General features: G+C 48.0%; 1 protein-coding gene across 1 annotated transcript in view; it reads right to left on the reverse strand.

Moving 5' to 3' along the window:
• LOC141258717 (uncharacterized) overlaps positions 1-12,221 on the reverse strand; it is a 66,137-nt gene extending 53,916 nt beyond the window's left edge. The window contains exon 1 of the mRNA XM_073673748.1: positions 12,098-12,221. Within this exon, the coding sequence (XP_073529849.1) occupies positions 12,098-12,207 (110 nt within the window). The 5' untranslated portion in view covers positions 12,208-12,221. The remainder of the gene's footprint in view (positions 1-12,097) is intronic.
• Between the last annotated feature and the right edge of the window lie 2,212 nt (positions 12,222-14,433).

Here is a 14,433-nt window from a genome sequence, read left to right on the forward strand (position 1 = left end):
TTTGATCAATCAGATTCGTTGTCCTCAGTGTCTGTGTTCTGTTTTGTGTAAGCTCAAGAGAGGGAAAATCATAGTAGTTGAAGTTCTAGCTTAGCCTGTATACCCAGACCGGGAAACATATAGTATAAAAAGTAACACTTATTGCAGATATAACTGTCACGCAGTGCCTTTACAAGGTGTAGAAGGAAAACCTTTGAACTGGGTAGTAAAAACACACCACTACGCCCCCACCTGGGTGACTTCCTTTTTTTGTCCCGGAACTAATCCAGATTGATAGAGAAACTGCAGAGGCAGCTATTTAATAATTGCAGATTACCTCAGGAAATGTTATATGATCCTGCAGAAATAATTGCAATAGTAAGTGGAGCAGTAGGCTTGGTATTGTTATTTGTTTGGTTGTGTGTAAGAATCTCCCTAGCTCACAGGGCTGGAAAATCGGTGTTAGTACTTCTTTAAAGACCTGTCTTCCGAGGCTCAGAGGAGACTGGGACAGGATCAGATCCATCTTTCGAGGCTCAGAGGAGACTGGGACAGGATCAGATCCGTCTTCCGAGGCTCAGAAGAGACTGGGACAGGATCCGATCCGTCTTTCGAGGCTCAGAGGAGACTGGGACAGGATCAGATACGTCTTTCGAGGCTCAGAAGAGACTGGGACAGGATCAGATACGTCTTTCGAGGCTCAGAGGAGACTGGGACGGGATCAGATCCGTCTTTCGAGTATAAGAGGAGACTGGGACAGGATCATATTTAGAGTCTGAGAGGCTCTAGGTGTGCTGAAGAGAGTTCTGCGGTAACTCTGGCACAGTGGTTGCAGTCATGGGGACTGGCAAAAGTAAGGAATTGACTAACCTAAAGGGCATGGCCCCAGTTCCAGCATGTGAGATAGTGGAGAGACTGAAAGGAAAAGAAGCAGTAGAGGGATGTGAAATAATATTGAGGAAATTTGGTATGGGAAAGTGGGGAAATTTGGAAGAGAAGGAATGGGAGAAATATATCTGCAATTGGGAAGGATGGTTGAAAGATAAAAACAAACTAGAGCAAGCTAGGATGTGGTTAGAAGTAGCAAAACGTCTCTCAATGAGTGAACATAAATCAGAGGAAACCAGGCATGGAACTGTCTATGTAATCTATGATAGCTTGAAAAACTCTCAAACCCCTGTAGTCTCTGTACCTGATGTAAATTCTGCACCCCCTTCAGCACCCCCGCCTTATGCTGGGTCAATGTGATGGACTTGCAGACATTGTGGTCATCAGAATTCCCCTGGGGTTAATTGTTGCAGGTCCTGTGGGTCTTCACACCCAGGGAGAACACCCATGGTGCCTCTGTTCCCTATGAGGACCACTAGTCATGTACAGTTTCAACCTCCTAGGATGGTTGATAATGTTCAGGTACGAGATCCCCCCCAAGTATGGCCAATAGAAACATATCGGCCTTGATCCTCCAGTGAACTTATTGCCCTCACTACACAGCTCCCAGATCCCCGAAAACTCCCCTTAACATTTAGAATGTGCCTCCAGGGTGTTCAGGAGGCATATCGGGTCACATGGGATGATCTTGTTTCTGTCATTCTGCACTTATGACAAGTTTTTTACTTTGTACTGCCATGAACAGGCTGGACATGCGTCTGGTGTCCTTACCCAAGAACATGTTGGTAGGCATCGCCCTCTAGGGTATTACTCTGTAACCCTAGATCCAGTCATTATGGGGTCTCCTACTTGTGTTAGAGCTGTGACAGCTGCTTCAGAACTTGTTAAAAAGACAGAGGACATAGTGTTAGGAAGCCCCCTCACACTTCAAGTTCCTCATGCTGTATCTGAAATACTTCAACAGGCTCAGACCCGTCACCTCTCAGCATTAAGGTTGACAAAATATGAAGTCTCACTCCTTACACCTCCCCATATAACTATCAAACGCTGTAATGTTCTAAATCCAGCTACACTACTTCCAGTGGATTTAGAAAAGGGAGGAGAATATCAGGATGTGGAAGAGGGAGAGACCATGACCCAAGATTTGCCCCTGTTTTTCAAATTAGCAGATGAGGAAGCTCAGTTTGATATGGCACATGAACATGATTGTCAGGCATTGATGAAAGCTGAAATAAAGGGCTTGGCAAATATTACTGATGTACCACTCACTAACCCCTCTGCTGAGTATTTTGTAAATGGATCCAGAGCTTGGGACAGTGAACAAGGACGATTCATCACCGGGTATGCAGTAGTCCACAATGGTAAGGCAGTGATACGAGAACCATTCCCCTCCAGCTGCTCTGCGCAAGAGGCAGAGCTTAAAGCACTCGCTGCAGCGTGTAATCTGGGAAAAGGTAAAGAAATTAATGTATTTTCTCACTCGCAATATGCTTATGGTGTTGCACATGACTTTGGCGCCATTTGGCGAAGCCGTAATTTCCTGACCTCTGCTGGCAAACCTATAAGGAATGCGCAAGCGGTAGAGCAGCTACTCACAGCACTCACCCTTCCCCGAAGGGCAGCCATAGTCAAAGTGTCAGCACACACTCGGAAACAAACTCCCCTTGCAGTAGGGAATGTTTTGGCCGACCGGGTGGCTAAGGAAGCAGCACGATTACCTCTGACAGAGATACTGGCTATAGCAAGTGCGGGAACCCCAGAAGACTCAGAGTCAGAGAGTGCAGGAAGCCCCCTTTCAAATAAGGAGACATCCCCTGCATCGGTCCCAGTGGCCGTGAACCTCGAACTACTGCAGGTCTTCCAGACCCAGGCCCCCCCCACGAGCAGAATGCATGGGTCAAAGCGAGCACCGTACAGTCAGTGTCAGGGGTATGGCAGGTAAACAAACGTATTTGCCTTCCACGCTGCCTGTTTCCCATGATGGCTGCCCTTGCACATTCTCCAGTGCATAACTCAAAGGGTGTTATGTGTGCAGTGGTGCTACAAAACTGGTGTGCCCCAGGGTTCCCGAATACGGCTGCAAAGTATGTTCAAGAATGTCTAGTTTGTGCAAAACATAACCCTGGTAGGCCTATTCGAGTCCCACGAAAATGCACACCAAAACCAGATTACCCATTTCAGAGACTGCAGGTGGACTACATACAGCTACCTAAGGTGGGTACTTATGAATACGCCCTGGTATGCATTGACCTTTTCTCTGGGTGGCCAGACGCTTGGGTGGTGACTAAAGCAAACACAAAAACTACTGCTAAAAAATTGATCAGTGAAGTGGTTTGTAGATATGGGGTGCCCGAAACTATAGAAAGTGACAGAGGAACCCACTTTACTGGGGAACTAATGAAACAAATCATGGTCACTCTTGGGAAAGAACAGGCTGTCCATGCTCCCTATCATCCACAAAGTAGTGGGAAGGTGGAACGCCTCAATGGTACCTTGAAACTAAAAATCCAAAAGTGCATGGGAGAAACACACTTGTCCTCGGTAGATTGTTTGCCCATAGCATTGTATTCAGTGAGGACCGCCCTATGGGGGAGGGAGAAGCTGTCCCCATATGAAATACTGTTTGGTGGTGTCCCTAAGACAGGGTTGTATTTCCCACAGCAGCTGCAGCCTCCTATGGTTCTCTCACTGAATATGTTCTGGAGTTGCATAAACATTTGACTGTTACTCATAATCGTGTTCTTTCCTCTATCCCAGACCCCAATTGCCTCAGCGGCACTCACACTTTGGTACCAGGAGACTGGGTCGTGGTAAAGAGACATATGAGGAGATACAGATACAGTGAACCATTCCAAGTGCTGTTAACCACTGCCACTTCCGTCAAGCTTCAAGGCGAGGACACTTGGATCCACGCCAGCCATTGTAAAAAGGTCTTGAACCCCAGCAGCAGCAAAGATGATGACCCTGTTTGTTTGGACTATGGTGATAGCAACTGGACCCCTTGTCCTAACTCTCCATGAAGTACTTAACCCCTTTACAGCCTGTGACGTATTAGTACGCACAGGCTGTAATCCCCCGGTTCAGTGAGGGCTAAGGCGGTGAGCCTGCACTGAACCGAGCACATGTCAGCTGATTATTACAGCTGACATGTGCCCGCAACAGCCGCGGGTGGAATCTTGATCCACCCGCGGCTGTTAACATGTTAAATGCCGCTGTCAATCTCCGACAGCGGCATTTAATGCGCGCTTCCGGGAAGCGCGTCCTAAGCCCCGCCCATCGGCGATCCCCGTCACGTGATCGCGGGTCACCAATGGGCAGGCATAACAACCCAGGGTCTGCAGCAGATGCCTGCGGTTGTCATGAGCTGGTCGCTATGAGCGCCACCTAGTGGTCGGCGCTCATAGCACAGGACCATTTCTGCTGCATACAGGGGATCTGCTGGTCCCCTGTATGTAGCAGAGGCGATCGGACAGTTGCTGCTTCTAGTCTCCTATGGAGACTATTGAAGAATGCAAAAAGTGGAAAAAAAAAGTTTTTAAAAATATAAAAAAAAATTAAAAAATATAAAAGTTTAAATCACCCCCCTTTCGCCCCATTCAAAATAAAATAATAATAAAAAAAACCTACATAGACATATTTGGTATCGCCGCGTTCAGAATCGCCCGATCTATCAATATAAAAAAAGAATTAATCCGGTCGGTAAACGGCTTAACGAGAAAAAAAATCTAAATTCCAGAATTACGTTTTTTATGGTCGCCGCAAAATTGCAATAAAATGCAATAACGGGCGATCAAAACATCCGATCTACCCCAAAATGTTATCAATAAAAACGTCAGCCCGGCGCGCAAAAAATAAGCCCTCACCCAGCCCCAAATCACAAAAAAATAGAGACGCTACCCGTCTCGGAAAATGGCACTATTTTTTTTTTTTTACCAAATTTTGGATTTTTTTTTCACCACTTAAATAAAAAAGAACCTTTACATGTTTGGTGTCTACGAACTCGTAATGACCTGGAGAATAATGATGGCAGGGCAGGTTTACCATTCAGTGAACGTGGTAAAAAAATAAATAAAAAACAACTGTGGAATTGCACTTTTTTGCAATTTCACCGCACTTGGAATTCTTTTCCTGTTTTCCCGTACACGATATGGTAAAACTAGTAATGGAGTTGAAAAGTACAACTGATAACAAACTGATAAAGCATCACCAAGTCTTACTCCAAGACATGAACTCTAATGACCATCCTAAGAACTGTTGGATATGCACCCATAGTCCAGTATCCTCCAATACTATGCCTTATTTAGCTATTCCAGTGACTTTGAAAGAAATGTTTTACTTAAGTAACTACACTTTTCCTATTAAATTAAGAACAAAGAAAAATAAGGCTGTAGGTCTAACTGTAGCTGCTTGGGTGACTGAGCCATGGTTGTTGTGTAACAGGAGTGGTCCACCTCTAAGTCAGACTGGAATGCCTTGGGCGACCAGTCGTGTCGACCTCTCCTGTTATCCGAACTTTACCTCTTGCAGCTGTATTCAGATAAAATCCAGAGGGTTTCCTTACTCTACAGCTGACTATTCAGAGTGTAATGGATCTGCTACCACTACTACGCAGTGTATAGCGGTTGATGCCACTCTCAGTCCTAAGCTTCATTGTGTAAATGTCACCTTGCAAAATCTAATATCAGGTTTTACCTCAAATGACACTCAGTATCAGGAAAGAATTAAGCACCACCTTGTTATCTAAATGGATTGCTAGTCTGTTCAACAACACTGTGGTTAGAGCAGCAGAGAGTTTATATATTGTATGTGGACATCAGGCTTACAAGTGGTTACCCAACAATTTCACAGGAGTTTGCACACTGGCCTTTCTGACACCTTCTACTTTTATAGTACCACACACAAGAGTAGATATTAAAGCAATCCCGCTACACTCTGTACAGACGAGCTGCAGACGACAAGCCCAGACCAGATGGTAAACCACATCTTGTAGAAATGGAGGTGGCTAATAAATTTTTTAGTGTTTTATTCATTTACCCATTCATAATGCAACTGCGGGATAAGTTGGTAGAGGCAACTAATTATCTAGATGACCAGATCTTCCAGATTCTTGACGTTCTCAATACATCTAATATTGTACAGAAACAACTAATTACAGTTACTAACCAACACACCATAGTGCTAGATTACTTGACTGCTAGAGAGGGTGGGATGTGTCAGATAATAGGTCCTACTTGTTGCCACTACATAGACCCTGCAGGAAATGTCCAGGTAAAGACCAAGATAGAGATAGTTAGAGAAATGAGGGATGCGTGGCTCCAAGAACATCATGTCAAGAAAGATTCCTGGTGGAGCGATACCTTCTAATTTCTTAATCCTGTCAACTGGTTCAAGGGTATAGGTGGATGGCTAATGGGCATCCTACAAAATAGGGATTTTGATATTACTAGTGTATACAGTTGCCAGGATTAGTATATTTGCTATTAAGAGATTATGCAAGAAAACACGCAAGATTAAGCATCATAGGCCTGCGAAATATAATACCACTTCTCCTATAAACATACAGTATATGATGAGATTTACAAGCAAGATATTTGTTGGTGAACGGGATTCTTCCCCTCCAGGCTTTTATAGCATGGGGAAGTAGCTGATGAATAAATTGTTTTGTAAAATAATAAAAAGGGAGGAGTTGTTATGGTTAAAATTTTATATCTGGATTCATTATTTAGGAAAACGATCTATCTATGAGGCCTCTGCTTAAGACTTGTATCATGGAATGTCTGAGTAAGATACTGGTTTCCTGTGAATTCCCTGACAAGAAGGTTTTACGTTGGGCCAAGAGAAGTGTGTTATCACTGATTGTCTATTTTGGTTTCCTGTTCAGTTGTATGTAAGAATTGTAGTTCCGTTTTTGTCTAGCTAATAAATATGGTGAGTCTTAGTTGCCACACAGAAGACTCTACCTGCTGACAATGCATGTCGCATGTATTCTGTCTCTCTCCCTTCATCGATGAAGTATTTTAATTTGAATCTCACTGGTAATGTGAAGACCCTTTGCTGTCTATTCCAAAGTTCTCCCTAATAACAAAGAGGGTCTCCATAACACTGGCAATTGTGTCTCATCATCGTCCACCTCTTGTGACACTTTCCCACCGCCGCCTTCGTGTGACCGTGGCTGCTCAAATATTTGGGCATCGCTACATGCAATCTCCTCTTGCCCCGCTTGAAGTTGGCCGGGCGAGAGGCTCAAATCTATAAATGGAAAAGTGTACAGCTCTTTGGAGTGTCCAAGTGTGGGATCAGTTGTCTCTGGGCACTCGGCATGGTGGGAGGAAGGAGGTTCAGGGTGAGGAATATGCGGTCAAGACTCATGGCTACTGAGTCTTGACCGTGTGGAAGACAGAGTGGTTGTGGTGGTGGTAAAGTGACTGGAAGCATTACCTGCTATACAACCAATAACCTTTTCACACTGCTCTGTGTTCAATAGTGGTGTGCTGCAGTCCCCTGGGAATTGGAACAGGAAGGTAGTTCGACATGATGTGGGTGTTTGTTGTGCTCCCTCAGCAGGCACAGTTTCATCTTGCCCATGGCCTCGATCTCTGCGTGCACCATCACATCCACTTGCCAATCCCTTGCCACGCACCTTGCCCATTTTAAATGGAGGATAATATTTTGCACGGTCCCTACAAATTGCTGGATTTGTACCGCAGTAATATGTGATATGTCTGATGGACGCCCACGGTTTTAAATACCGGCCTTGTAGTTTACTAATATTGGTATCGAACATGTGTGAATAGCTTCACCAACAAACTTTTGCTATACTTTAAATGGAGTAGAATATTTGTCATGCACAGTGTAGTAAAGACAAAGTGCAACACAAAGGGATGAGGGTAAGGGAGACCAGACACTAAGGACAGAGGGGGTGGAGACCTTCTAGTCTGATCTGATATCACCCTGTCTCTCCTACCGTCCCTATATTGGTTGCTCACCAATCGCAGAACAGGAACCTAAAACCCTGTATCTCCCTAGAGCTAGGCACTGGCTATTGAAGGGGGTAGAGGGGTGAGCGCTAGTCAGTCCCCACTAACAAGTATAGACAGCAAGGGGAGGCAGACAGGGGGAAGTAACTTAGCTTGAGCAGACTTCAGAGAGATTACCCACACGTCCTCTTAGCACCAGAGAGGAAGTAAGAACTGCACTTGCTCCAAGCTTTCACAAGGAAACATGTGAATATCACCGACACCTCCCTCTAGCAAACAGCAAGTATTTAAACACCCAGGCCTGGTTGTCAATTAGCCGGAGGGAGGGAGCCGCTGGGTCCTAGAGTGAGACAGCTAAGGTGTCTGTAATGCCAAACGAAGAGATCTTCTGCAACCAACTGCAGGTCGACTGTCACTTCTGAGACACCCATGATAATATTTGACACGTTCCCTACAAATTTCTGGATTTGTACAGCAGTAATATGTGATTACATCTGATGATGGAAAAGATCTGGCTAACAAGCAAATGGAGCAGTAAAATATTGACCTCTATTACTTTTTAAGAAAATAATCAGGATTAAGAGCAAAAAAAAAAAAAAGCCCTGACATCTAGTCCAATGGCTATCTGTAACAGGCAGCAGCAGACAGCACGTGCAATGGACCCCATTGTTCTGTATAGTGTCCACAGTCTCAGCCTGACAAACTCCTGCTATCACCAGGATTTATATATGCAGTTGGATTAGTCCTCAGAACTGTTAGTTCAGATGGATATATATACACTCCTGGAGCACCTTCAGTTCTGCTCAAAAGTTTCCACACCCCGGCAGAATTTTTCCTTTCTTGGCCTTGTTTCAGGGAATATGAATGATAACAAAAAACCTTTTTCTCCGCTCATGGTTATTGGTTGGGTGAAGCCATTTACTGTCAAACTACTGTGTTTTCTCTTTTTAAATCTTAATGACAACCAAAAACATCCAAATGACCCTGATCAGAAGTTCACATACCCCAGTTCTTAATCCCGTGTATTGCCCCCTCTAACATCAATGACAGCTTGAAGTCTTTTGTGGTAGTTGAAGTTGAGGTTCTTTATTTTCTCAGATGGTATAGCGGACCATTCTTTTTGGAAAAAGACTCCAGTTCCTGTAAGTTCCTGGGCTGTCTAGCATGAACTACGCGCTTGAGATCTCCCCAGAGTGGCTCAATGATATTGAGGTCAGGAGACTGAGATGGCCACTCCAGAGCCTTCACTTTGTTCTGCTGTAGCCAATGACAGGTCGACTTGGCCTTGTGTTTTGGATCGTTGTTATGTTGGACGTCCAAGTACATCCCATGCGCAGCTTCCGGGCTGATGAGCAGGGCTGTGGAGTCGGTAAGCCAAACCTCCGACTCCTCAAGGTCCATGACACCAACTCCAACTTCACGACTTCGACTCCCTCGTACACGGCTCATGTGTAAGTGATTAATTTACTGCAGCACAGATTCATCTCAGCTAAAAGTCCAGACCCTGAGATCAGGAATAGGACAGACATTTATTGGACATTTCATAACTTTCCCAAATTCTTATAAAAAAATATTCCCCACGAACTGCACTGAACCACTGTACCCGGTTTATTACATATTTTAGGAGCCGGAGTCGGTCCATTTTATACCGACTCCACGGCCCTGCTGATGTGTGCAAATTTGCCTCCAGTATTCACTGATAACGTGCTGCATTCAACTTTCCTCCAACTTTTACCAAGCTTCCTGTGCCATTGTAGCTCACACATCCCCAAAACATCAGCGATCCACCTTCGTGCTTTACTGTAGGAATGGTGTTCCTTTCATCCTAGGCCTTGTTGACCCCTCTCCAAATGTAACGTTTATGGTAGTGGCCAAAAAGTTCAATTTTGGTCTCATCACTCCAAATTACCTTCTTCCAGAAGTTTTGAGGCTTGTCTCTGTACTGTTTGGCGTATTGTAGGCGAGATACTTTGTGGCGTTTGCGCAGTAATGGTTTTCTTCTGGCGACTCGACCATGCAGCCCATTTTTCTTCAAGTGCCTCCTTATTGTGCATCTTGAAACAGCTAGTTTTCAGAGTCCTGAATTTCAGCTGATGTTATTTGTGGGTTTTTCTTTGCATCCCGAACAATTTTCATGGCAGTTGTGATTGAAATTTTTGTTGGTCTACCGGACCGTGGTTTGGTTTTTACAGAGCCCCTGATTTTCCATTTGTTAATCACAGTTTGAAAGCTGCTGACTGGCATTATCAATTCCTTGGATATTTTTTGTATCCCTTTCCTGTGGTATACAGTTCAACTACCTATCCCCATAGATCCGTTGACAATTCTTTTGCCTTCCCCATGACTCACAATCCAGAAATGTCAGTGGCTGGATGAAAGATGCAAGAGTCTGTCTGGATCCCAGAAACTCACTCAGCTTTTATGCACACACACTGATTACAAGCAAACAGGTCACAGGTGAGGATGTTACCTTTAGTAGCCATTCAAACCTATTTGTTTCAAATTCTGTGCATGTTATCAGGCCAAAATCACCAGGGTATGGGAACTTTTGATCAGGGTCATTTGGATGTTTTTGGTTGTCATTAAGATTTAAAAAGAGAAAACACAGTAGTTTCACAATAAATGACTTCACCCAACCAATAACCATGAGTGGAGGAAAAGGTTTTTTGTTATCATTCATATTCTCTGAAACAAGGCCAAGAAAGGAAACATTCTGCCGGGGTGTGTAAACTTTTAAGCACAACTGTATATCTAAGTATTACACCACCAAATCTCTCCCTAGCTCAGCAGCCCTCCCTACACTGTCTGATTCCGGAGTGATTGTGACGAGCATGGCGGCGCCAGGTCTGATATAGACCTGATGATGCTGTGCGGCCAGCCAATCACTGTAATGCCACAACCAACATGGCTACGGTATTACAGTGAGTGGCAGGCAATCCCTGCATGTTCATTGGCTCTCTAAAGACCACCAAACATGCAGGGAGGGGACCTGAGCTCCCACCCGAGTAACAGCGGAAAGTGCAGAAACGGCCCATCCAATACACGGAGGCTGCTTCATGTAAAAGCCCCACTAAAGACAAGGGGGCAGTCCCTCCTCCTCCGCACACACAGGTCCAATCTCCAGAGGAGACAAGGGGGCGGTCCCTCCTCCTCTGCAAACACGGGTCCAATCTCCAGAGGAGACAAGGGGGCGGTCCCTCCTCCTCTGCAAACACGGGTCCAATCTCCAGAGGAGACAAGGGGGCGGTCCCTCCTCCTCCGCAAACACGGGTCCAATCTCCAGAGGAGACAAGGGGGCGGTCCCTCCTCCTACGCACACACAGGTCCAATCTCCAGAGGAGACAAGGGGGCGGTCCCTCCTCCTACGCACACACAGGTCCAATCTCCAGAGGAGACAAGGGGGCAGTCCCTCCTCCTTCGCACACAGGTCCAATCTCCAGAGCAGACAAGGGGTCGCTCCCTCCTCCTCCAGAGCAGACAAGGGGGCGGTCCCTCATCCTCCAGAGCAGACAAGGGAGCGGTCCCTCCTCCTCCAGAGCAGACAAGGGAGCGATCCCTCCTCCTCCAGAGCAGACAAGGGGGCGGTCACTTCTCCTCCAGAGCAGACAAGGGGGCGGTCACTTCTCCTTCCCCAGAGCAGACAAGGGGGCGGTCCCTTCTCCTCCAGAGTAGACAAGGGGGCAGTCCCTTCTCCTCCAGAGCAGACAAGGGGGCGGTCCCTTCTCTTCCAGAGCAGACAAGGGGGCGGTCCCTCCTCCTCCCCCAGAGCAGACAAGGGGGCAGTCCCTCCTCCAGAGCAGGCAAGGGGGCGGTCCCTCCTCCCCCCAGAGCAGGCAAGGGGGCGGGGTCCCTCCTCTTCCCCCAGAGCAGGCAAGGGGGCGATCCCTCCTCCTTCAGAGCAGACAAGGGGGCGGTCCCTTCTCCTCCAGAGCAGACAAGGGGGCGGTCCTTCCTCCTCCAGAGCAGACAAGGGGGCGGTCCCTCCTCCAGAGCAGACAAGGGGGCGGTCCCTCCTCCTCCACAGCAGACAAGGGGCGGTCCCTCCTCCTCCAGAGCAGACAAGGGGGCGGTCCCTCCTCCTCCTGACATTGTGCGGACCGCGGGGAGGACTCAGACGTCTGCGGTCACAGAGGGGACACAGAGACTGCAGGGAGTGAGCAGAACACCGGCGGACACTGTGTGACTGAGGAAGAGGAAGCCATGACTGCAGCAGACTGTGTGTGAGAGCCGAGTCCTGGCTGCTGTCACCTCACCTGATACCGCAGCCGTGTGAACGCGTCCTGTGCGCAGGGCTGACACCAGAGACATCAGCTGTACCCACTGCACGGCGAGACTGCAGGACCTGTGATGACGTCAGCGTCATGTGATCAGGGGCGGGGCTCTAGAGAAGTGATGAAGGAGCTGTGATGACGTCAGCGCCATGTGATCAGCAGGTAGGCGGAGCTCCTTCCCGTGGGGTTGTCTTCAGGGCGGGGCTCTCTCCAGTCGGCTGATGGCTCGCTGTGCTGTGGCCATTCGCTTTCTCTTCTCTCCCTCTGGCGGAGCCGCTCCTCCTCCTCCTTCTCCCGTCTTGTTCTTCTCCTCTTCTATATAAGATGCTCAGTCCCTGTAGACGGACACTCACTATAGAGAGCTGTGAATCCTGTCATGTTATGTTTCGGAGTCATATTGAGCCGTGGACGCGCTCTGACGTCTGATTACAGATATTTCTGTGACGTTTATACTCCAGAAGTTTCCCGATTCCGGTCTGTACAATCTCCTGCGCCGATCTCATCCGCCGATGTCCTGCGCCGATCTCATCCGCCGATGTCCTGCGCCGATCTCATCCGCCGATGTCCTGCGCCGATCTCATCCGCCGATGTCCTGCACCGATCTCATCCACCAATCTGCGCCGATCTCCTCCACCGAACACAACCAAGTTCTGTGCTATAGAGACAGTGAGACGATCTGCACGGGGCGGTGGGGGAGACACAACCAAGCTGAAGTTCTGTGCTATAGAGAGAGTGAGACGATCTGCACGGGGCGGTGGGGGAGACACAACCAAGCTGAAGTTCTGTGCTATAGAGGGAGTGAGACGATCTGCACGGGGCGGTGGGGGAGACACAACCAAGTGGAAGTTCTGTGCTATAGAGAGAGTGAGACGATCTGCACGGGGCTGTGGGGGAGACACAACCAAGCTGAAGTTCTGTGCTATAGAGGGAGTGAGACGATCTGCACGGGGCGGTGGGGGAGACACAACCAAGTGGAAGTTCTGTGCTATAGAGAGAGTGAGACGATCTGCACGGGGCGGTGGGGGAGACACAACCAAGCTGAAGTTCTGTGCTATAGAGAGAGACGATCTGCACGGGGCTGTGGGGGAGACACAACCAAGTGGAAGTTCTGTGCTATAGAGGGAGTGAGACGATCTGCACGGGGCGGTGGGGGAGACACAACCAAGTGGAAGTTCTGTGCTATAGAGAGAGTGAGACGATCTGCACGGGGCGGTGGGGGAGACACAACCAAGCTGAAGTTCTGTGCTATAGAGAGAGACGATCTGCACGGGGCGGTGGGGGAGATACAACCAAGTGGAAGTTCTGTGCTATAGAGAGAATGAGACGATCTGCACGGGGCGGTGGGGGAGATACAACCAAGTGGAAGTTCTGTACTATAGAGAGAGTGAGACGATCTGCATGGGGCGGTGGGGGAGATACAACCAAGTGGAAGTTCTGTGCTATAGAGTGAGACGATCTGCACGGGGCTGTGGGGGAGACACAACCAAGCGGAAGTTCTGTGCTATAGAGAGAGAGAGACGATCTGCACGGGGCGGTGGGGGAGATACAACCAAGTGGAAGTTCTGTGCTATAGAGAGAGTGAGACGATCTGCACGGGGCGGTGGGGGAGATACAACCAAGTGGAAGTTCTGTGCTATAGAGGGAGTGAGACGATCTGCACGGGGCGGTGGGGGAGACACAACCAAGCGGAAGTTTTGTGCTATAGAGGGAGTGAGACGATCTGCATGGGGCGATGGGGGAGATACAACCAAGTGGAAGTTCTGTGCTATAGAGAGAGAGAGACGATCTGCACGGGGCTGAGGGGGAGATACAACCAAGCTGAAGTTCTGTGCTATAGAGAGAGTGAGACGATCTGCACGGGGCGGTGGGGGAGACACAACCAAGCAGAAGTTCTGTGCTATAGAGAGAGTGAGACGATCTGCACGGGGCGGTGGGGGAGACACAACCAAGCAGAAGTTTTGTGCTATAGAGAGAGTGAGACGATCTGCACGGGGCTGTGGGGGAGACACAACCAAGTGGAAGTTCTGTGCTATAGAGAGAGTGAGACGATCTGCACGGGGCTGTGGGGGAGACACAACCAAGCTGAAGTTCTGTGCTATAGAGAGAGTGAGACGATCTGCACGGGGCGGTGGGGGAGATACAACCAAGCTGAAGTTCTGTGCTATAGAGAGAGTGAGACGATCTGCACGGGGACGTGGGGGAGACACAACCAAGCTGAAGTTCTGTGCTATAGAGAGAGTGAGACGATCTGCACGGGGCGGTGGGGGAGACACAACCAAGCTGAAGTTCTGTGCTATAGAGAGAGACGATCTGCACGG

The sequence above is a fragment of the Phyllobates terribilis genome, unplaced genomic scaffold (assembly GCF_046119375.1).
Source record: "Phyllobates terribilis strain yellow unplaced genomic scaffold, ASM4611937v1 Scaffold_3__8_contigs__length_932513732, whole genome shotgun sequence".
Classification (NCBI taxonomy): Eukaryota; Metazoa; Chordata; class Amphibia; order Anura; family Dendrobatidae; genus Phyllobates; species Phyllobates terribilis.